At 39.5% G+C, this 25429-nt stretch overlaps 1 protein-coding gene across 1 annotated transcript; it reads right to left on the bottom strand.

Moving 5' to 3' along the window:
* Positions 1 to 24402, bottom strand: PPP6C (protein phosphatase 6 catalytic subunit). The gene is made up of 7 exons (XM_080927199.1): positions 24185 to 24402; positions 9390 to 9485; positions 6181 to 6246; positions 4455 to 4596; positions 2756 to 2835; positions 2386 to 2595; positions 1 to 349 (listed from the first exon to the last, which is right to left on the bottom strand). Exons 1-7 carry the CDS (start codon positions 24257 to 24259, stop codon positions 101 to 103), a joined length of 918 nt encoding a protein of 305 aa, XP_080783325.1. The 5' UTR covers positions 24260 to 24402; the 3' UTR covers positions 1 to 100.
* Positions 24403 to 25429: the final 1027 nt, after the last annotated feature.

Consider the following 25429-nt stretch of genomic DNA (forward strand, 5'->3'; position numbering starts at 1 on the left):
TTTCAGCAGCAAAGTGCTCAATAAAAAGTATATTGTAGAGGGTACAAGAAAGTTGGGGGTAAAAGAGGGCAAAAAGTGGGCCAGTGGGATGGCAGAGGCCTCAAAGGAAATACGGCGTTGTGGTTCTGGGAGGAATAACACGTTCTGAATCTGGAACTGCGCGGAATAACTTTGGTTCTCTCGTACTGACATCTTTGAAGACCATGATGGAAGCAATGTTCCCGCAGCGATAGCAGTAGTTAGGAGCAGACCACACTGTGACCAGCTTCTCGTCAAACATGAACTTATAGCCTTCGTGCACGAGCTGATGTGCTCTGCAGATGAGTTTTAAGTTGTTGATATGAACAAACTGAAATTTAGAAAAGCTTTGTAAGTATTCCATCCACATGCTTAATAACCATTCCAAGCAGCAGCAAGTACAGGAATACAGTTATCATGACTCTAAAACCCCACGTTGTAATCATCCTCAAAATTTCCAGTAACCTTGGCCCAAGTCTATATTAAGTACAAGGTCCACAATTACAAGTTTCTGAAGCAGGTACAGCAGTCACCCACCACTTGTACTCTATTACTTGGGAGGTTGAGTAGGAGGATCACTTGCACCTACAAGTTTGAAACCTACCTCTGCAACACAAGAGACAGCACAACTTTAAAAGTATTAGCAGCAGTTTAGTAGTAGTAGTCATAATAATGATGATGATGATGATGATGATGATGGATGGCTAGACTGGTAGACAGGTAAGTAAGTACCTGTCACCAAGCCTAAAAACCAGAATTTGACCCCAGGGTAGGAGAAAACTGACTACAAGTTGTCCTATAACTTCTTCACACCCTTCTAACACACATGTGTGTAAGTGTGCATGTACACACACACACACACACACACACACACACAGAGGCAAATAAACATTACAGAAAATGCTAGAATTGAGAGTTTGAGGCCAGCCTGAACCACCTACTAAGAACTGTATCAGGTAAAACAATAAATTTCTAGGGGAAAATAATTATATAACTAACATCAATTACAAAACAAAGATTTTGTATTTAATGACCTCATAATAACATTACTTTCAATCTTATTATATGAGGATTTACAGCACACCATGAAGAGATTATCCTTCTTTACAACCTAAAGAGAAAAAGGTCCAGTCTGGGTCAAGTCTTTCCATAATTGAGGACAAACCAATGGTCCCAGCACCTGGATCTATGACTCCATTATGTTGGAACATATCTTGACAGAACATCATCCCTGTGTCTGTGAATGCTATTTGCCAATACACTTGTACTCGGCTGTTTTTTTGTATGCATTGTTTTATACACACACACACACACACACACACACACACACACACACACACACACGACAAATAGGTTCACAATTTGCTAAGGCTGTAGTCAAAAAATAAATGTCAGAATTTCTATGTATAGCTTATTTGTAATTTATTTACCCTAAAGTTTAAACAAATAGTTTCTGAAATTTAAAATAGTTTTACCCATGGAGCTAGCACTGTAGATTAGAAATCAAAGCTTGTAATCCTAATGGTTCTTGTTTGCACCTAGTCATGAAGAATTCAGTACATACCTTGGAACAATATTGGATTCTCTTTGCTCATGTGTATTACTTTAAAATTTGAAATCAGGCTAGAGAGATGGTTTAATGGTTAAGAGCAATAGCTACTTTTCCAGAAGACAAGGGTTTGATTCCCAACCACCACACAGTAGCTCAAAACAACTTGTAAGTGCAGTCTTAAGAGACCTAGCACTCTCTTCTGGCCTGCTCAGGCACTTCATGCACATGATGCACAGACATAGATGCAGGCAAAGTATCTACACACATAAAATAAAACATAAAGATTATGCCATGCATAATGTTGCACACCTTTAATCCCAGCACTGAGGGTTGGGGGTGGGGTGGGGTAGAGGCAGGTAGATTTCTATGAGTTAAGAGGCCAGCCTGTTCTACATAGTGAGTTCAGAACAAGAGTTACATGGACCCTGTCTCAAAACAAACAAACAAACAAACAGCTTAAAAGTTGTTTTAAACAAAAAAATAAGTGAAATAAAATTTGAATTCAACCAGGATTAGACAGCCAGAATATATGTAAGTTTCAGGATATATCGACCAAACAAACTGTCTGTCTTGTTTTGGTGATCCTGTTACTTAACTATTATTTTAATAATATCAGCAGGTAATGTTGGGATAGGTACTTTCATTACATAATCTCACTGAACCATTCAGGAAGCATAAATCAACCAACTACAGTAGAAATCTGATGCTCAGTAACAACCATAATTTTAATAAATTAGGCTATGAGTTTATTATATGAGCTCACCATTATTCTTTTACCAATAAAAGAACTACTTTTCCAAAAATGTTATCTTTACCTCATTTGTGACTTTTGCTCCAAATAGCCAACCTGCTCCTCTGGGACTGATTGCCCAAGTGTCCACATCTTCAGGATCTGACCACACCAGGTCACAAAATGCTCCTTTGTGAGGAATTTCCTGATTTCGCTCAATAGTTCGGATTTGATCCAGTGTTTTGATATCAGGAGATAAACCACCATGAACACACAAAATCTGCTCATCTATTAACTAGAAACAAAAAAGAATAACAAAAGACAATAAACTCAAATTTAGTCATGTATAAATTCAACAACACTAAAACTAAGTGAATGGCCACAACTGATAAAAACATGTTACATTATTGGCAATAAAAATATTTGAAGCTCTAAAGAAATTCATATAAACTTACAGCTGCTACTGTAAGCATGTCAAAAACTTTGGTACAGTATCTCCAGGCATTAGCATTTCCGTATTTGGTTTGGCACTCATCTGTGAAGAAAACAGGAATATTCTCATTAATGAAAGCCACTATTAGATTAATGAGGTCTAGAAACTAAGACGGGCAGTGAGACTGCCATACAAGTTCAAGGCCAGCCTGCCAAGCAGAAAGCTCCAGCCCATCCAGACCTATGTAGCAAAATCCTATCTCAAATTCCAAAAAGAAAGAAAGAAAAAAGAAAAAAAAACAAAGGTTTGTGTTCCACAGCACTTCAGATTTTAGTTTAGGGCTTGAGGTGTAGCTTAGTGACAAAGGGCTTAGTTTGTATGCTCTGGGCATGTGCCCCCACATAAAACAAAAGTACCAGAAATCTGAAATTTCGAGTGCCAGATCCACAATCTGAAACTTTTGATTGTCACAGTGGTGCTCAAAGTTCCAGACTTTACAGATGATGATTTGGGGTTGTAAATTTTCAGATTAGAGGTACTCAATTTGTATTATAGAAAATTACTTTCAGACTATATATTATACAATGAATAAAAATTGTATATTATATTATATAAAAAACATAACTGTATTTAGATTTGTGTCTTATCCTCAAGAAATCTAATGTTTTCCAAATATTCCAAAATCTTAGCATTCAGGAAGCTGCCACAGAAGAAGCATGTCATCAAGGCCCTCAAGGATGACTTCTAGGTCACTTTGGGCCTCTATGGATCTCTATGGAGACATCCTGTCAAAATCAAACAAAACTGAAAGATTAAGGAAGGACTGGGTATAAAGCTCAGTTGCAGAGTACTGGCCTAGTATACATAGGTTCTGGGTTCAATCACCTACACTGACCAAAACAAAGAAAAGGAGAGGAAGAGGAGACGGGGTACAGAGGGGAGCCACATGCAGATAAAACCCCAGTGTTTAATGTGCATAGCATCCACCTTCAGTAGATTTTAGGGTCCTATACTGAGAGAATTTGATTACAATGTTTGAAATGAGATCCAGCAATCTACATTTTCTTAAAATTGGGGCTGGAAAGACAGCTCAGCAGTTAAGACTGAGCAGTAGTTTGGAGTCAATTCCCAGTACCCTATCAGACAACTTATAACTAACTCCAGCTCCAGAGGATCCAGTACCTCTGGACTCTAAGAACAACAGAACTCATGTGTTCTTAGAGTACATGCGCACACATACACAAATATAAACATTAAGTATAATATTTTTTAAAAATTATTATATTTATTCATTCTTTGTGTATATTGGAAGTTATGCTGTAGAACACACATGTGGAGGTCAGAGAATAACCTTCAGGAGTCAGTTCTCTCAGTCTACCATGTGGGCTCTAGTAAACAAACTAGGGTTATCAGGTTTAGCAGTGAGTGCCTTTACCCATGGGGCCACCTCATAGGCCCACAATATGCATTTTAAACAAGCAATCAGTAATTCCAAAGTGGGAAATTTAATGTTAGATTCTTTTTTTTTCTTACACTAATTTAAAAAGATGCATACCAAAGCCTTAGTAACAGCATTCAGCCTTTCACTATATGGCAACATTTTCAGTTAACTGGGGGAAGTGTGGAGTAAAGTAAAAAACAATACAAAGTATGTATATGACTTATACAACTCTCCCTCCCCCAAAGTAAAATCACACTCAGAATCAAAGAAAGAGTCTTACCATAAAATCCATACACCTGTGTTATCTGTCTACTCTCATGATTTCCTCTTAAAAGTGTAATGCGGTCAGGCCACTTAGCCTTTAGTGCAAGAAGATAAGTGAAGGTCTCCAAACTATAGTAACCTCTGTCTACAAAATCACCCTGTAAAGTAAAAGTTTATAGTTACAAACTGTACAATGTGATAGCCCAAAAGAACAACAAACAGCTGCACATTGCTTTTAAAAAGCAATTCTTAAGACATTATTTAGAAATAGGAGTTATTTCTCTATAAGCATGAGTCCCTAATATGGATATTAAAAAAATGGCTGCACATGCCTATGACCCAAACACTGGGGACTGAGAAGGAGAAGCCTCTGGCCACCTGAGTAGCCTAAAGAAATCCAGAGTTTCTGGCTCAGTAAGAGATTCTGTTCTCAGACAATAAATCAGAGAGTAAGCCTGGTCGACTTAAGAGAGATTCAGGTCAGCCAGGACAACATAGTAAGACCCCTTACAAAAGAAACAAACAGAAAAAAAAAAAAAAAAAAAAAAAAAAAACCCTACATATAAAATACTATTTACACTAATGTCTGACTTAGACCAATACCAATATTTAGAAAATAGCTTCTTTAAAAAATAGTAATAGGGTTTGAGAGGTGGCTTAGTGGTTAAGAACAATGATTGCTTTCCCAGAGGACCCAAGTTCTATTGCAGCATCCACACAGTAGCTAACAACATCTGCAACTCCAGTGCCAGGGGATCTGACACTCTCTTCTGGCCTCCATTTGCACCAACCATGCATATGGCAAATAGACAAGCATGCAGACAAAATACCCATAAACATAAAAAAAACACATTTTAAAAACTTAAAATATTATTAATAATTAGGAGAACTTTGCAACAGCACGTGTTCTTGCAAAAGGCCTGAGCTTAATTCTCTGCATCCACATGTGGTTCACAACCATCTGTAATTCGATTACCAGAGGATCCAATACTCTCTGTTGACCTCCACAGGCATAAGCCATACATGTGGTACAGACAAATATGTAAGCAAAGCACTCATACACATTTTTTAATTAATGGGCTGGAAAGGTAGCTAAGTGGGTTAAGTACTTACTTTGTAGGTATGAGGCTATACTTAAGCTCAATCCCCAGAACCCACACAGAACCAGCAAGGCATGGTGCCATGTTCTAATAATCCAGTACTGGGGAGACAGGCAGAGCCTTGGGACTTGCTTTGAGCCGGCTTAGCCTACTTAGGGAGTTCCAGGGTAATGAGAGACTTTATCTCAAGAACAGGTGGATGGAACCCAAGGAACAATGTCTAAGGTTATCAATGGCCTCCCTGTGTGCATACACAACACGCAAGATTCAGGGGAAAAAAAAAACAAAAACAAAAAACAAAAAACAAAAAAAAAAAAAAACAACATTATATTAAAAAAGGAAAGTTAAAAAAAATCCACTATAATAGCAAGTGTGTATTAGGGAAAAGTATGAAATAAACTATACCTGCATTTAGATTAGGGGTTCTATGTGGTCCTCCTGCCATCACTGCAGGGACAACCAGTTCTATTTATATAGTGATTTACAAATATAGTAATCACATGCAACTAGAAAACATGAAAAAATATAGCAAAGTACAGACTCACCTTTTCATACATTTAAATAGCAATTATAGAATTTGTATGTAATAAGTCAAGACCTTTTATTTTAAATAAGCACTTGGCATTACCAGTGTTTACATACCATAAATATGTAGTTTGTATCAGGAACCTGACCTCCAGTTCTGAACAGTTCACAAAGATCATAAAACTGTAAGAGAAAAGCAATATAGGCTAATTATAAATTCCTGTAAATCAGTAAAATAAATTGAAAATAAGATATGTAAAGAAACAGTTTAACAGACTTCAAATATTTACATTTGAAAGACGAAATAAAGTATATGCAAAACTGACAAGAATCTAAGTCCCAAACCTAAAAAGCACTTAGAAGTCTCCAAAAATTTTAGTTCATGAAGGTAAAAATGAGTTGGTAGAAACTGGAGAGATAGCTCACAGGTTAAAAGCACTGGCAGCTTTTCCAGAGAACTTGGCCCAGCTTAGCCTTGAAATTCGCAATTCCTGCCTGTTTCACCAGAGGAGCAGTGTTTATTAGCATTCTCATATAACAGTGTATATTCTACTTTTAATGCTGTCAAAGTCCAACAAGAAAACAAAGATTAATTCACAATATAAGATCTAAAGTTACATTAGAATGAATGTAACACCATACTGCAATATGGTCAGACCACTGCCACCTGCTTTAGTAAATGATATACTTGTCATCAGGAGTATGAAATGATACTTCTTTATATGTCATTAAAATATTTACTGACATCATCACTTATCAGAAAAATCTTTAATACTTCTTTAATCTCAGCACTTGAGAGGCAAAGGTGGGTGGAGTTTTAAGCCAGCCCAGTTTACAGAGTGAGTTAAAAGCTGGAGCTATACAGTGAGACCCCATACCCTAATAAAAGTTAGGTCCGTGATTAAACTGAAACTTACCCAAATCCAAATTTTTATTAGTAAAACTCAGATACTGTCACTAGCAACAAATAATGTCAATTGTTTCCTTTAAAATTACTAGTTTATGTCCTTTATCTTTATAAGTCTAAGAAACCAGTTTGTTACTTTCTCTCAAATAATAAGCAGCAGTTTTTAAAAAAGCAGCTTTAAACATTTTATCTATCTATCTATCTATCTATTTATCTATCTATCTATCTATCTATCTATCTATCTATCTAATTCATTTTGCATCCTGCTCACTGCCTCCCCCCCCTTTCTGGTCACCCCCTCCCACAATTCTTTCTCTGCATATCCCCCCCTTCTCTGAGCAGGTGGGGGACCCCTAGGTATCCTCTAAAATCAGCTTTTTTCAATTCATGATTCAAAGTAGCCATGAACACTTTCCCTTGAGAAAAACATCTCTGGGATGTTTGCACAGTTCCTAGCACATCCCACAGAACAGTGCAAAACTGCAAATCCGAGAGCACCAAGAGTTCCTAATAATATTTGCTGCTTGAGTGATGACAATCTTAAGCAAAACCAAAGTCACTCCCCTTAGTCACAGTAAGACACTAGACGTTTTGTTGTTTCTTTTGTATTTGGTTCTTTGAGACAGGGTCTCTCTATACTGCCATTAGCTGTCCTGGAATTTACTATGTAGATCAGGCAGACCCAGAACTCAGAATGCCAGGATTAAAGCTGTGCACTATCATATCCTGTGCACTAGAAGTTTTACACACACACACACACACACACACACACCACTGCTTTTACCACTTTCAAGATCCCACTTAGAGAATCTGTTTGCAAGTTCAAGTAACTTAAGTAGCTAGTATTTAGCCAAATCCCCATTTTTTTGAGCCCTGAAGTCTATAATCTTTTTCCTAGAGCATAATGCCAATATGTTCATTTAGACTCATATCTTGATCCTGAAATCTATGCAATCTCATTGATTTGGTTTTTACGTATTAAAAAGTCTTGGTCATAGGGTATGGTGGCACAAACTAAGGCAGAAGGATCCCAAGTTTCAGGCCTCAAAAAACCAAGAGGGCCTGGAGAGATGATTCGGCAGTTAAGAGCACTGGTTGCTTTTTCAGAAGACCTGGCTTTAGTTCCCAGCACCTATACTGCAGCTAACAACCATCTGTAATGCCAGACTCCAGTTCTAAGAAATCCAATGCCTCCATAGACACTAGACATGCAAAACAAAACAACCCCCCCAAAGACCATACACATAAAAACAAACAAACAAACAAAACCAAAATACAAACAGAAGAAGCCCCTACTTATGATCCTAGTACTTAGGCAGCTGAGGCAGAAGGATGCCACTGTCTAGGAAAGTGCTTGAAAAAGCAAAAAGAAACTAGCTTTGCAGGTAGCTAGACTGTTTTTATTTATGAAGTAGCCTCTATCCAGGGACACATTTTCTCCCTTTACACCATCACATTAGGAAAGGAACTTGCAGACTGTCAGTTGAGTGGTAGAGTGACTGTTTGTAACATATTTCAGGTCCTATAGTCTCAATTACAATGTATGTACACAGTAGGGTATGCATAAGCTCTTCAGCCTTTAGTTCCCAGTGATGAACTACAAAATCAGGTAATGGTAGAACAGAGATGGGACACTAACAGTAGAATCTAATGTCAAAGTGTAATCTCCAGCCAGTGCTTTGGAATTCTTATAAACAAAGCCAACTTGGTGGCTGAAGAGATGGCTCAGTGGTTAATAGAGTGCACTGCTTTGAGGACCAGTGCTTAATTACTGGCACCCGTATCAGGTGGCTCACTACATCTATAATTCCTACTGCTCCAACTCCCCTGGCCTCAAAGGGCACCTGCGCACACATGCACATTACATTACACAACATACACAATTCAAAATAATAAAATTTAAAGTTAAAAAACTAAAATGAAAAAAAAAAAAAAAGCAGGTATTCCAGGTCCTACAGTCCCAATGGAAAAAAATGAACTAAGACTTTTTCCATCTTGTTCTACTAATGACTTGCTATAAAATTATGCAATATTTCTCTTCTGAACCTTTGCTATTCTCATTCTCACTGAAGAAATTATCAGATTTTATTAAGACATAATTGAATGAACCTGAAAAAGTACTTAAAATCAAACCATCTCATGTTAACTGTAATTACTATGAGCATCTATATTTATATTTTCTACCTTCACAGAACACCCCACACTGTTCCACAGGACACAGCAATCTATATACTTCACAAGTGGAATTCAAAAAAGCTCATGAAATATTGGACCACTACTTTTATTTTCCAGTACAGTAGCCCAGAAACTAACACCACCTAATCACCGGCTGGGTCTTGTTTTGTTTATTCTGCAGCACAAGCTAAAACCGAATGGATCACTGACAGTACAAACACTAAAATGTCCTCACGAAATTTACCTGTCCATGTATGTCCCCGCACACTGTTACTGGCGTTGACACTGGTTGAACATTCGACTCTTCCAAGAGCAGATCACAAACATAGTCACATAGCCGCTGAAAGGAGAAAGGAAAGAAGATGCCAAGTTTTACAATAAGTTTTAAAACTAAAGATATAAAACAAACCAAACACTAATAAAAAAAAAAAACAAATTTCCTTTAAAAATATTTTATTGCATGGGTATTTTGCCTGTATGTACCATCTGCCTGCCTGGTGCCTGCAGATCCCCTGTAGTTAATACTATGAGGTAGTAGATCTAAACCCAGGTGATCTGCAAGGCCAACAAGTGCTCTTAATCACTGAGCTAATTCTTCCCCAACCTCAAGTCCTTCCTTTTTGATGGGAAGAAAATAAAACTTATTTACACATTTAATAAAAAATTTAAAAAATTAACCATATGACCTAAGAATTGCACTAAGTTCACATTAAAATTATGACCTATCTGTATAACACAGAATACAAATCAAAAATGAACTATTGATATACAAAAACCTGAGTAAATTTCAAGAAACTTCACTTTCAGAAAAAGTATCCCAAGCATACATGATTTCACTTACATACAATTCTTTTACTGCTATTGTTTGAGACATGTACCTTAGACTTGCCTTAATCACCTATGTACTGAACCCATCCTTTGCCTTCATTTTGCAGACTACACAGTGTACCACCACACCCAGCTATATAAAATTCCTTTAAAACTTATTACTGTATTTTACATGCATAAGTGTTTTGTTTGCATGTATGTCTATGCACCACATGCACACCTGGCGTCTGTGGAGACCAGAAGAGAGCATCAGATCCCTTGGAACTGGAGTTACACATGGTAGTGAAATTACCATGTAGGTAGCTGGGGATTAAACCTAGGTACTCTGGAAGAGCAATCCATATTCTTAACAACTGAACCATCTCTCCAGCCCCATAAAATTCTTTAATGATAAAATTATATCAGGTCATAGAGTCAGTTCAGCAGCAGGTTGGAGCACTTACCACCAAGCTTGACAATCTGAGTTTTATTCATGTGATCCATATAGTAGAAAGAAAGAACCAACTCCCATAAGATGTCCTCTGACTTCCACATACATGCTATGGTGCATGCACCTTCCCCACATACACACACACATAAACACATAATAAATAACTAAAAATATTAAAAAAATAAGAATCAGGTGTGGTAGTAAATATCTTTAATTCCAGCATTCCATGGGCAGAGGCAGAAGGATCCCTGTGATTTCTAGAACAGCTTTGTCTACACAGAGAGTTCCAGGCCAGCCAGGGTTATTTATGACCCCTGTCTCCAAAACCTAAAATGAAAAAAAACAAGCAAATAAGGAGCTGGGCTCCCAGTGCTGACCAGTATTCAGTTGACTGGTTTGCAGGGTCCACTGTGAAGTCACAGCAGATGCTGGAGGCAGAGTCAGATTGCAGAAAATCCTTATTCAAGAGTATGGCCTCACAGTGTTGACAGGATAGTAAAAAATGAGAAGTTTAGAGCAGAAAAGCCATCAAAACAGAAAACAGATCTACAGTCATTGCTAATTTGTGCATACATGGATCAGACAGTTGTGCCTGTTTTATTACAGGGAGCTGCTGTGCCTGCAAAGGAAAGACCACGGAATTTCATCAGCTTCCACTGTTTGGTTGCTACTGTAGATGTACATAATCACAGGGCAGCTTTAATTGCCATTGAATCTCCCCCCTTCTCTAGAAGTCAAAGAACCAGCAGGACAGCAGAACTCATTTCTGGAGCTGCAGAAGAGAGCATAGACCCCTACCAATGTCTAGTTTAACCATTACATTTTTTAATGAGTATGCTTATTTAATGAATATCATCTGTTCAATTTTCTCAGATTGCCTACTGTTTCTGAAAAACAATTTTCAAAATAAATGGTTAAAACACCTGGTCTGGAGTTACGTGCGTGGCAGCTCACAATCTATAATCATCTGCAATTCCAGTCCAGGGCCTCCAGGGGCACCAGGCATGTATGTGGTACATATACATAAATGAAGACAAAACTTCCATACACATGGAATAAGAAAAACTGAAAAGACAGTGAAAGGGAGTGCTCTTGTGTAAGGAGGTACTCTTGGCACTGTCTTGGGATTCAGTTCCCTCACCATGGAAGGAAGCAAGTGAACCTGGCTGGCCTCTGTGAGAGCAGCACAGTGCTATAGCAGGGCGCCCCCTCCAGAAGCTAGGCTACAGACTGTGAAATACTTCGGAATTTGACATCTTTGTGATGGAAGGAGAAACAGGAAATGGTTGTACACAAAATGCTGTCACAGAAGGTTTCTAAGATGATTAGAAATGGCTTTACTGGGGATAGAAAAAATAGCTCAGTGGGTTAAGGGCACTTGCTACCAACACTAAAGAGCTGAGCTTGATCCTCTGAGCCCACAGGGTGGAAGGAAGAGAACTGACTACCTGCAACTCCTGCAAGTTGTCCTCTGCACCATGATACATGCATACATCCATTAAAAATAAATTACCTAGCCAGGGGTGGGGGGAGGCAAGGAGCACACATATCTTTAAATTCCAGCATCTGGGAAGACAGAAGCTAGCCTGGTCTACATACTAAGTTGTAGGCCAGTCATGGGTACACAATAAGACAATGTATCAAAACATTAAGTAAATAAAATAATTAAAAGAAAGAGATGGCCTTCCTGCTTCTCAGCTTTTGTGCTGTTCCTGGGTAGGAGCACAGCTCTGCAGCACCATCTTAGGCACCTTGCTCCCAAAGCAGCAGGAATGAGGCGAGTCTGAAAAATATGGCCTTTCCCTCAGGGTTCTCCAACATGTTTTCTTTCTTTCTTTTTTTTTTTTTCATCCTCTTTAAATGTATCTGAGATCACCCAGAATTAGTTTTGGTTTAAATTTAATATAACCTGATTTATAACTGTAACTATGGATTCTATTCTAACTGCAGTAAGGGCTGCCTCTTAGTGGAGGAAAGCATTAGTTAGGTATAGAGTAGTTCTCTTATTTAAAACATGTATGTGCCTCTAGTCTATACGTGGAGTCTGTTTGGCTAGCAGTTCTTTCATGTCTATTAAAGAGACAAAAAACTGATTTAGAACAGAGATTACTGACGAGGAATGAATTGTGTTCAGATCTTGGTCTCATTGCTGAATTAACTCTGTGACCTCTCACAAGTATCTTAATCTTACAGTTAGCCTCAAGCTTTTCAGGGAAAATGAAGGGCAATAAAAACAGTCTCCATAAGTAAACATTTGCGCCAGGCAGCAAGAATAAGCACATTGCAGAAAATAAAATAAAATGCAGAAGAGGAAGAGCCTGAGTGGCAATGCTTTCTAGGTGGGCAGTCCTCAGTCTCAACCACCTCCTAGGCATAAGGAATGGGGGGAGGTGGTAATCACATTTCAGAAGAAATGTGCAAAGTAAACTGTTTGCTGAATGAATGCTGCTTAATACATTAGGCTGAAAATCCTTCTTATCATTAACATGGAATCCTAGCATAATTTTATCTAACATAGTGATTTCCTTGGCAGGATTGGATGGCAGGACAACTTAAAAACTACTAACTTTATCTGGAGAAAAAAAGAAACTCAAAAATTTACTAGACTAATTTTGGGAAACAATACTGATATTAAGGTTATTGACATATCAGTTATTAAAGCATATTCTAAGGCTACTATAATTAAAGTAGTTTGATAGAATAAAGTGATGAGCACAATGTAAGATTTAAAAATAAATGCAAATTCAAAAAGTTTAGGATGTAGTTAAGGGAGAGCTAAGGATGTAGTTTATTCAGCAGTGTCTGTGGAATGTAGAGGAAATCTCTTGTGTACTATATGGATGCAGCACCTGTCAATTAAAGCTGATTGGCCTGTAGCTGAGGCAGAAAATAGGAGGTAGGAGTCCTGATAGGAAGTAAGGATTCAGAGAGAGTGAGGTGGGAGAGGATTAGCCTGGGAACATGGAGGACAGAAACATAGGAACTGAGCAGAGGTAACCAACCACTTGGAAGAACTTAGAGTAGATGAGTAATTTATGAGCTACGCTTATGGCCAAGAGTTTGTATACTTTGAGTTTCAGAGTCATTATTCTAGGAGCTAGGGACAGATGAAACACCCCCCTCTCCAATTTTACAGCTGAATATTTGCAAAGCCCTGTGTTTGATCCTTAATACCGTATAAACTGGACACAAAGGTACACCCTTATGATCCTAGCACTTTGAAAGTAGAAGAAGATGAAGAATTCAAGGACACCTGCCTGCAACTATATAGTTGGAGATCAACCTGGGCTATGAGAGACCTTGTCTGGAGAGATGGCTCAGCAGTTAAGAGCACTGACTGCTCTTCCAGAGGTCCCGAGTTCAATTCCCAGCAACCACATGGTGGCTCACAACCATCTGTAATGAAATCCAATGTTCTCTTCTAGTGTGTCTGAAGACAGCTACAGTGTACTCATATACATAAAATAAGTAGATATGTCTTTTTAAAAAAACCCAAAAATTAAATAGCAAAAATTGCGGCTTAAGTGGCTGACTTTAGTTTCAATTTCCCCCCTTCTCCTGTTTTTTGTTTTTGTTTTTTTGAGACAGGGTGGGTGGGCTGCTCCCCACCCAACTCCCATCCTGGCTTTCCGCAACTCCCTATGTAGACCAGGCTGACCTTCAACTCACCTTCCAAGGGCTAAGATCAAAGCATATACCACCATGCCTAGCCTTACTTTCATTTCTTAAAAATCACTAAGTTAACTTTGGTTTGGGATTAAAACAAAATCAGAATTTCCAACAATTTTCAAACAGTTCTGTAAGTTTGTACTATGTATTTAAATAAAGTGGCATTCCTATTATTATAACATCAGAATATCCATCAACACTGGAAAAGCTGAACTGTCTTACGGTATCAAATATTCTCTCTAGACTTAGAAACAAGCACATTCATTTTATTAGTATGCAAATTTGCTTCCACTTTAATAAGTGATAAAATTACATGTACACCAAGAATGGCAACTACTACTATCCTACTATTTCTCCCCCTCTTCTTCCTTTCTTCTCCCTCTTTCCTTCCCTCCCTCCTCTTTCTCTTTTTCTTCTGATGACAGCTTTTTGAGACAGGGTTTTCATGTGTAACCCTGGCTGTCCTAGAACTCACTTTGTAGACCAGGCTAGCCTCAAACTCAGGGATCTGCCAGCCTCTGACTCCTAAGTGCTGGGTGTGTGTGTGTTACCACGCTTGGCTTCCAAGGACTTGTTTTAAAGTAATTTTAAAAGTAATTTTTATAAGTATGAATAAAAATATCTAACATATATACCTGTATACCAGGGGTTTCATAGAACTCTTGGATGAAAAGGGATTGTGAGTAAAAGTTTAAGATGCTCTATCTAGAGAGGCCTGTCTTCACTCAAACTGTACTCTTTCTTTTCTCTGTAGTAGTATGTTTTCATTATTGAATAAAGCCTCCAGGGAGTGTCTTACTGTATGCACTATAAACATGACACACAAGAGGCTGTGACCAAACCTTTAGGAAAGACCTAAGGAGAAATGCTTCTGTTCCCTCTATCAGGGACATGCTTTCCTTGAGTAGCTCCTGGCTTATATTGTCTTAAAAAAAAAAAAAAAAAACAAAAAAAAAAAACTCATGTTCTAAAATTAGCCAGGCAGCTTCTAGAATACTTAAGTGTCTAATTTTTAGAAAGTGACCGGGTTATTGCCGCATTTATTTTATATAATATGTTTTCACTGCTGGTTCCAACTAAACATTTTCTGACTTGTTTTTCCTTATTTATTCTTTTTACTACTCTATTGAACACATCTTTGGAAAATACCCATTATCCTTTCTATAACAAAAGAAGTTATCACTCAATAAATGTTTTAAAATGAATCATAATCCTAATGGAATCCTTAAAGGCTCCAGTTTCCACATTCCAATATGCTAGAATTTGTACCCAACTGAAATTGGATCTCATAGTCCATAATGACTCCTGAACTGCAAGTTCAGTCTGGTAACTGGCCCACATTCCATCCCATACCATAAACTAAAGAACATCACCCAGAAGCCTTGTCAACCTCAAAGGCTGAGTACCTGGAGAAGACATGTCAACTGCTTAGACAGGATTCTTTACCCTTCATCTAACCCAGGTATGCTAACTAGATTAAGAGTATAACTGCTTCTTATAAATGCTAGTTCTATAGATCCTGAATGAGGATTTAGACAGCAATGTCTCTGATTCCCCAAGAGCTTATAGCTAGGAATATGGCCGAGTGGCAGAGAACCTAACAGTCACAGGGTACTGGCTCAACCTCTAGTATTACAAAGCTGAACAAACAGCAGAAGTAGCACGTAAGTTCCTATCTAGTACCCACAAAATAAATGTCTGAAACTTCAGCAAATATCCTCTGTAAGTCAGAACTCTACTGCAGTAGCCTCATAAAACCTAGGCATACAATGGTAAGACCTGGGCTCTCCTTCCCCAAACGCTTCAGAGCTTTGTTTATTGCTTGGTTTGTGGAAAACTTGGCTTCTCTTACCATTCTAAATAGTCACAATCTAAAAAATCTTATCTCACATTCAGGGCAAATTAATTCCTCTCCCTATCATATTCCGTTAATTCTTTTGTTAGGAGTAAAATTTGACTGACATAGAAAGATATCAATTATTAACAATGTAAATAAAAGCAGTATATAAAACTACATACAACATGGCCGAATTTTAGTGAATAGACATACATGTATGTACACGTACACACACAAACCTCGGAAAAAAACTGATGCTTAATTTTTTTGGTGATCTATTTCCTAAATTTCTATAGTTCGTAACACTGCTCTAAAAATAAAAGGTGGTGGGGCTGGAGAGATGCTTCAGTCCATAAAATTCATCATATAATCATAAAGACCTGAGTTCAGATTCCTAGCATCCATCTGAGAAGTTCATAGCACACATTGTAATCTCATCAATGAAGTGTAGATGGGCAAGTCCCTTGAGCTCACTGGGCAGAAGGCCTAGACAAACCAGTAAATTCCAGTTTCACTGTGACCTTATCTCAAAAAGTAAGTTGGAAGCTGGGCATGGTCTTTTAATTATAGTATTCAGAAAGGGGAGGCAGATCTCTGTGGGTTTAAGGCCAGTCTGGCCAACACAGCAAATTCCAGACGAGGTAGAACAATAAGGTAAGACCATATCACCAGCTGACAGTCCTCAATCAGGCCCTGTACCAGGTAGTATCAGGCTTCACCTAGTACCCTGAGTTCTCTGGTACACTCAGGCAGTGGCTCCGACCAGGTAGTTGAGGATTGTACCAAAGTCATTCCACTCAGTCCATCAGCACCTGCAGTGTCTGTGAGCACCTCCACATGACCGCTCAACATGGCCTTAAGCATGGTGTCCTGCCCTGTGAGGCTGTGCAGAATGGTAGAGTGCAGATTCTCCCCTCCCCTTCAGCTTCACAAACTTGCTGTTCCGGGTCAGGGGCTTCAGATTTTAAAAGGGAAAGCCAGGCAACACGACTGAGGACCGCAGGCCTTGGCTGACATGCCAGTGAGTAGATGTGGAAGGCTGTCTCTGTGCCTCAGACCAGTTCCCAGAGACCTATGACCTCAGTGTAGGCACTCAACCATGCTCGGCGCACACGCCCACTCGCTGCTATCCCGTGAGAGACGTCTACCCTCTGACCAATCTTGGGTGTTCCCTCCACACAGAAGATGGTGCACAATGACATTTAATTAATTCTTAATCCTCAGACAATAACAGTTTCATGGCCTTACTCTTAGGAAATTTTCTTCTTCTGTATATCTTCTTCAAAATATACATTAATGGTCTTCCATTCTATTGTTTGCCTCAGACTCCCTGTTCCCTCAAAATTGTAAATATATGCTTGCTGTTGTTTTGAGATAGGGTCTTATGTAGCTCAGGTTCTCTACACAACTGAAAAAGACCTTGAACTTGTGACCTTCATGTCTCTACCTCCGGCAAGTTCCAGGACAGGCAGAGGTGTTACCTAGAGAAACTTTTGTCTTGAAAAACCAAAACAAATCAACCAACTAAACAAACAAACAAACAAACACCACCACCACCAAAAACGGTATCTCTATAGCCAGGCATAGAGCTCAGACCTTTAATCACAGCACTTGGGAGGCAGAGGCCAGTAGACCTCTTGAGCTTGAAACTAGTCTAGGCTACCTAGCAAGTTCCAGGCCAGCCGAGGCTACATAGTGAGACCCTGTTCCAAAGACAAAGGATGTATCTCTCTAATAGTTGTCTCTAAATTGACCTTTCCTTTTAGTCATATACTAGCAATATCTCAAAATTACATATTTTCTAGTATCTACAAACATGGGTGTGTGTGTAGATGTAACTCAGGTGCATACGTGTTATTCCAGCACCAGAGAAGCAGAAGCAGGAAGACAACTGTAAACAAGGCTAGCTGTTAAGTGAGACCTTGTCTTAAAAACAGAAACAAACTCACATTCAAGGCTCTGACTTTAGCCTTCTATAGGAGCACCTGCTACACTGTATAAGGACCATCTCCAAAGGGAAAGATGCATCTACTTCTATCCTTGGCACTCATCTGACTTATTACTTGACACAAGAGGCTACTTAAGAAAATAGTTAGGTGTGGCGTTCCATACCTGTAATCCTAGCACTTGTTTAGCTACATCATGTTTAAGTAAGTCTGCAAAGCTGTCGGGTCACACATGCACATGAGAGAGAGACAGACTTGGTAGTCAGGTTTTGTGTAGTATGTATAAAGACCTGGTTTCTATGTCTCTCTGACATACACACTTCACAATGAAACTGGTATAAATATTCATTTTACCTGCTTTAAAAAAAAGATTTATTTTTATTTTAAATTATGTGTATGATGTGGGTCTGTGCAGGTGCCCAAAAATGCCGCAGGCATTGAGTCCTTCTAGAGCTGGTGAATCACGGCTGTGGATAAGCACTGGGAACCTAGCTCAGGTCCTTTGCCAAGAGCATCAAGCTCTCTGAACTGAAGAGCTACCTCCACGGTTCCAAGATATATTTTATTCTACTTTATTGTTTGGTTGTATTTGAAACAAGGTTGTGTTGCTGGCTTTGAACTCAAGAGATCTGCCTCTGCTTCCATGTTTTGCTTTATTTTTCATCATGTACACATGAGGGCAATGGTATGCGCCCATAAGTGCATATTCCTGAAGAGGCCAGAGTGAGTGTTGGACCCTCCCCGTAGGTGGAATCACAGGTGCTTGTGACCAGTACAACCTGGACTCTGGGACCCAAACTTGGGTCCTCTCGGTGAATACTACAAATTTAAGGACAGCTTGCTCCCCAGCCCCTTTTATTTATTTTTATATGTTACAGAAAACGTAGCTACTAGAAAATTGAAGGCATTGTGTTTCTACTAGGCAGCACTGCTACACAGTATTTTAAGATGATACAGGAGAAGATGACTGAAGCTAAACAGTCAAAACAGGCTGCCAGGCACTATCAAAAACGGTTTAGAAAATACCCTTTTAACACTAAATAAAAAGCATAGTATAGCCTGGCATGGTGGCCAGACAAGCTGATGCACACTTGTAATCCCAGAACAAGGAAGGCCAATGAAGATAACTGCTGTGAGTTCAAGGCCAGCTAGGGCTATATAGCAAGACCCTGACTCAGAGACAGAGAGGGAGAGAGGGAGGGCGGGGACAATCTCAAATTTATAGCTTTCTCAGTCTTTATTTTCTGAGACAGGATCTCATGTAACACAGACTAGTCTCAAATTTATCATATAAAGATGACCCTGAAATTCTGAGCTTCCTGCCTCTGCTTCCAAGTCTGGTTTTATTCATTACTGGGGATCAAGTCAAGTGATCAATTTATTCTAAGCACTCTACCACCTGAGGTACTCTACATCCTCCCAAAATGCTTTTTTTTTTTTTTTTTTTAAATCGTATTCTTTATTTTATGTGTGTTTTGCTTGAATGTATGTCTGGGCACTTATGGGCATGAAGACATTTGTTCAGTGCCTAAAGAGGTCAGAAGATGTCATCAGATCTTCTAAGATTGGAATTACAGATGGTTGTGAGTTGCCATATAGGTGCTGGGGTTGAACATAGGCACTTTTAATCTCTGAGCTATCCCTCCAGAATTAGGCCTCTTTCCAAAAGTAAGGTTAGGAATTTACAGGATTCAGGTTATAGTTCAGTGATAGTTTTTACCTACCAAGCACAAGGTGTTACATTTGATTCCCCAACCCAACAGATGAAACAACTTAATTAGTACATGATTGTAATTTCAGATTCCTTAGGGTGGCCAGCCAGCCTACCAGAATCTATGAGCACTAGATCTAGTAAAAGACTCTGTCTCAAAAAAACAAACTTAAGAAACACTTAACAAACAAACCCAAATCAAACTAAAAAACCCAAGGAGGATAATGACTGAGGAAGGCACCTGAGGTTGACCTCTGGCCTCAGCACATATGTGTGTATACATATGCATTAGAATGTACTCGCCCCCCACAACTTAAACATTTGTACTTTTTGTTATATTCTGTGGAGTCTTTCTTATAGATATAAGCTCTTTAAGATGTTACAGCAATGTCTGCTTACCTTCATTCCTTTACTACTCCTAGTGATCTAACCAATTCCAATTCAGCCAGAGTGTTACAAATTTAGAAATATAAAAAAATTTTAATGCCTCCAACTTATAATTAACTCAAAAAATACAAGTATGGGGCTAGAGATATAGCTGCACAGTTAATAGTACTTGTAGCTCTTGCAGAGAACCCAGGTTCAGCTCCTAGAACCCACATGGCAGCTTACAATTGTCTGTAACTGCAATTCCATAGTATCTGATGCTTTCTAGTTTTCACGAGCACTGCACGCATGTGGCACTCATACATACAACAGAAGCAAAACTCTCATAAACATAAAATAAAACTATATCCTTTTTTAAAAAATGCATACTACTCTAGCAGAGAGTCCAAATTAAATTTCCAGATACATCAGATAGTTCACAATGACATATAACCCCTGCTCCTTGGGATCCAATCTCTGGTCTCCTCCCACACATGCACATACCCATACATGTATATATATAATTAAAATTAATATTTAAAACATTAATAAACTTGTCTTTTAGAAAAAAATCATTCCGTAATATTTATTAAATGTCTCTAATTATTTCTCTCCTTCCTCTGGTAGAATCTTTTATTTTGGCATTAAGACCTCTAAACAGATAGTGCTAGGGGCTGGAGAGATGGTTCAGTAGTTAAGAATACTAGCTGTTCTTCCAGAGGATATGTTTTTAATTCCTAGCATCTACATAGTGGCTCACAACCATTTGTAACTTCATCCCCAAGAAAGCCAATGCCCTCTTATTCCCTGCATACATGTGGTACACAGATATATACATACAAGTAAAATATCCACACACATAAAATAAAATCATACAAAATCTTTTTTTTTTTGAAGACCCAGGGCTAGAGAGATGGCTCAGCAGTTAAGAGCACTTCTTGTTCTGCAGAGGACTCATGTTCAGTTCCCAGCCCCCACATAGAGCTTACAGCCTTCCAGAAACTCTAATTTCAGGAGATCTGAAGACCTCTTCTGACTCTCTCAGACACCAGTCAAGCACAGGGTACAGATAATATATGCAGACAAAACATTCATATACATAAAATAAATAATAAAGTTTCCTAGAATACTTCATTGGCCTACCTATTTTTAGTTTGTACTTTATTTATGCCAGGCAACACAAATAAAAATTTCTCTTTTTCTCTTCCGAACTCATTATGTAGAACCGGAGGATCATTAAAAAAAAACCTGAATTTTCTTCTCTTTTCCTTCCTTCCTCCCTCCCTTCCTATTTGAGGTAGAATTTTACTATACAGCCTTGACTGGGCTGGAACTCGCTATGTAGACCAGGCTGGTGTCAAACCTCTAATATCCACTTGCCTCTTCCTTCTGAGTTCTGGACTAAATGCATTTGCCACCAAGACTAGCTAAAACTGAACTTCATAAACACTAGATAGTCAGGAATGCTGACTCATTTTTGTAATTCCAACACTCAGGAGACAAGGGGCAGGAAGACTGCAATTGCAGTTAGCTCAAGGCTAGGCTAGGCTGGGCAACATAGCTGAGTTCCAGGGAAGACTGGACTTCAGGGAAAAACCATGTTGTAGCAAATATTTGGGGGTTTCTACCCACCTTAGATCATTTAGTTTCCTTATAAAAGACACCAACTCTTATATTCATAAGAAGCCTTAAAGCATTAGAGCCGGGCAGTTATCACCCCTCTGTGCTAGTTTCTCTACTTCCCTGTCAGTAACCCTGAGGTATCACTTGCCATGTCCCTCTGGGCTGCTCCCACTCACTCCAACTGGCCTACCTCAGACCTCAAGCCTGGAAACTGAAGCTCCACCGACCTCTCTTCTGCCCAGCTACAGACAGTAAGCATCGTTTTCTTTACTTAACCAATAGTTTTAAATTAAGAAGCAGGGTTTGCACAAAAAAAGAGAATTCACTATCTTGAGGTGACTAGACCTTAGGATACAGAATTACAACACATAGCAACAGACCAAATCTCAACAAATAAGCAACCAAGCAAACAGAAACCATATCAGAGACTGGCCGCACAAGCAAATTAATCTGATAAAACTGTTTCCAGGATAGGAAACACTTTTTGAAGGATATACAGAAAATTTAGATTTTCTTCCCAGTAGTTAGTCAAGAAATCAAAGGAGTGGGGAAGTCTAGTAAGAAACAGATACATGTGGGGCTGGAGACATGACAGAGCAGTTAAGAGCACATACTATTTTTTTGCAGTGGATCTGCATTCTATTCCCAGCACCCACATAAGGTAGCTCATCCCACCTATAAATCCAACTCCAGGGGATAGGATGCCCTCTGCCTCTGCCAGTACCAGCATATACACGGTGCACATAAATTCACAGGTACACATACATATACATAAGTAAAAACCAACAAATATATATTTAAAAAATTTCAGTTCAACCCTCACACCACAATAAAATAAAATAAACCACTACTAAGGTAGAAGCAGGAGAACTGGGGCTGAAAGGTAGGCTTGGGTCACATGATACTCTTATCAAAATATCTATATCTAAGATCTAGAGAAATGGCTCTGCAGTTAAGATTGTACAGAAGTCCTGAGTTCAGTTTCCATCACCCTCATCTTTTGGCTCACAACTGCCTGTGATCTCCTACCTCTAGCCTACAAAGGCGACCCCCCCACCCCCTCCAAGTAATCAAAAATAAATCTTATTTTTAAAAAATAAGGACTGGAAAGAAAAAGCATAACACAGCCAGAATGTTGGTTAGGGTGCAGCATTTGGGAAGCAGAAGCAAGGGATCAGGAGTTCAAGGTCATCCTCAGGTACTTTTAAGATTTATTTTTATTTTAAGTGTAAGACTGTTTTGCTTGCACACATGTGTTTCACAGACACGAGTGCCTATAAAGGCCAGAAGAGGGCAACAGATCCTTTGGAACTGGAGTTACAGGATGTTAGAAACTATCATGTCCTTGCTGGGAACAGAACTTCTAGGCCCTCTGGAAGAGCAGCCAGTGCTCTTAACCACTGAGCCATCTCTCCAGCCTCAGCAAGAACTATCTTAAGATTTTATCTCAGAAAACAAAAACTACCAAGCAGAAAGGCAAATGACTGGTTCAGGTGGCTGAAGATGAATACCAATCATGTCACACATACAGTCAGTATCTAAGATACAACAAGGTATATACCTTCACACAACCAACACATGAGGTCTGAAACATTTTGCAGACTTGTTGGTTGATTTTAATATAAATTTCATGTACCAGACGAGACAGGAAAACAGACATAGAGCAAAATCTTCACAAGAGAAATATAGTTCATTATAAAAAGGCATTTTTTTTTCTTAAAAAATAAACTATTTTAAGCCCATGGCTTTAAAATATTATAAAAACAGCCTGAAAAATTTTAAATGATCTAGAGTGACTTATTTACTACATAGTAAATCAAAGTTAACGGAATAAAATAGACATTGGCAACCATCGGGTAAACATCTATGTGGTCCTAAGCACTAGTTTTTGCAGAAACAAAATACGTTTGAAAACAGCGGTATACCAACGGCTTTCTTCCTTTACTTCATTCACTTAACCTGAACTCAGTAAGACCTCCTTTGGAAAACCAAGCAAATGACACCTTGAGTTACAGGTGAATAGCTCAGAGGTCATAAAAACATTTGAACTTCTTGATAAGCAAGTGCTTATTCACTTAAATAGCTCATCGACATGCTAAGAAATGGGGTTCATATCGAAATTATCAGAAGAAAACTACTCCTAAGAAGCAATTTAGGGGAGTGGTGAAGCAGAGGCGACTTGTCATTCTCTTCCATTATGGTCGCATCGATCCCGCCCACCGGCTTCCCACCTCTCAGGGACTTAAACACACTGTGGCCGCGTCCCAGGAGCAGACAGCAGCTCCTGTTACCTCGGCTGGAAGGACCCCCCTCCGCCGGGCTCCGTCTCCGGGAGACCGAGCGAGTTAGAGTGAGTCTTAAGCTTGGAGTCCCGTGGGGGCCAGGGGATGGTGACATCCCCCGGGATCTCCCCTCATAGAACCGGACAGCATTCGGGGAATTCGGGCTCCCCTGGTTCTCCGCGTCACGCCGCGTCGGACCAGGTCATCTCTCACCGCCGAGCGCCCTCCGCCGCGCCAGGATCCGGCGCCCGGTAGGGATCCCGCCGTGGGAGAAGGGAGGGCCGGCGGGAGCCCCACAGCCGGAAGGGGCTCGCCTCGCAAGCTGGACGGCCTCCGGCCCGGCTCACCTTCAGGTCGTTCTCCGGAAGGTACTTGCACTGCCGCGCTATCTCCACATACTTGTCCAGATCTAGCGGCGCCATTTTAGGAAGAACAAGCCGCGGCAACAGCAGCGGCGGCGGCTGTAGTAGCGGAGGCAGCGGCGGAGGCCGAAGCCGGAACCCTCCTTACGTCACGTCCGATCCGTGAGTGGCGTCTGCGAAACGACGTAAAAACCTGACCCGCTTCTCTTCCGCTCACTCTCATACGGAATTCCGGGCCGCAGATCTCCAAGAGAACCCGGCGGTCTTTCTGATAAAGCCTACTGGGACCGGTAGCTGTATGCTGCGGGGAGTGCTGGGATTTGTAGTTTTAGTGAAATGCTCTCTCTCTCTTCTACCCTTGCAACAGACTTCACCTCTGAAAAAGCAGATGAGGCTTTTTCTAAGGGAAGACCACGAAGTGGTTAACTAAGAATTTCCTAGCTCTCACTCCTACTCTGTAAATTATCTTCAGTTAAAGTTAGGATTACTGGCAACGTCTTTCCAGGGTTAGTGAAGATCTGATCTAGACGTTTGAAACAAACTAAATACCCCCAATTCTCCGGCTTGGAAAAAAGAAAGAAACAAACATTAAAGCATTTCTTATGGCAAATTCTGTACATACTGACACTTTTTTTCCTGTTCAATTCTTGCAAGACTGATAGGAATGCAAAGCTTGCATGTGTTACTTTCCCCAAATCTCAAAGGAAACAGATAAGATAGACTGGAAAACAGACTTAAACGCATGAGTTCCAGGAGTGGGCAGGAAAGGTTTTTTGTTTGTTTGTTTGTTTTTGTCGTATCCCAGTGCGAAGAACAGTTCTTGACACCTACTGTAGCTTTAACACTGTCCATTTGACAACTGTAAACCGAATAGCAACAAAGTACAGATACACATTTGCAGGCAGTTAGAATAACCAATGGCTGCAATAGACCAAAATCCCTGTCCTTGGGGTTGGAAAGATTGCTCAGTGATTAAGAGCACTAGCTGTTCTTCCAGAGGATCCAAGGTCTATTACCAGCACCTACATGGCTGCTCACAAGTCCAGTTCCAGGGAATCAGCCACCTTATTCTGGGCACTGTGTGCATGTAGTATTAATGTATTAAAAACTCTGTCCTCAACTTTTAATTTACTTCTGCTAGATATAAACAATAAATATAATTAATTACTCAGAGCCCATTAGAAAGTGATAATTGCTAAGGAGAACATCCCAGCATAGTAAGGATGATGG

This window comes from Micromys minutus, assembly GCF_963924665.1.
Source record: "Micromys minutus genome assembly, chromosome: 13".
NCBI classification, from domain to species: domain Eukaryota; kingdom Metazoa; phylum Chordata; class Mammalia; order Rodentia; family Muridae; genus Micromys; species Micromys minutus.

Bases quoted from the DNA above. Each gene is read 5' to 3' on its own strand.
- PPP6C (XM_080927199.1), bottom strand. From the start codon at position 24,259: ATGGCGCCGCTAGATCTGGACAAGTATGTGGAGATAGCGCGGCAGTGC. The intron at 6,247-9,389 runs GTAAATTTCGTG...TTTCTCTTACAG, and splicing joins GCGGGGACATACATGGACAG to TTTTATGATCTTTGTGAACT. The intron at 350-2,385 runs GTAAAGATAACA...TCTAAATTTCAG, and splicing joins GAGCAAAAGTCACAAATGAG to TTTGTTCATATCAACAACTT.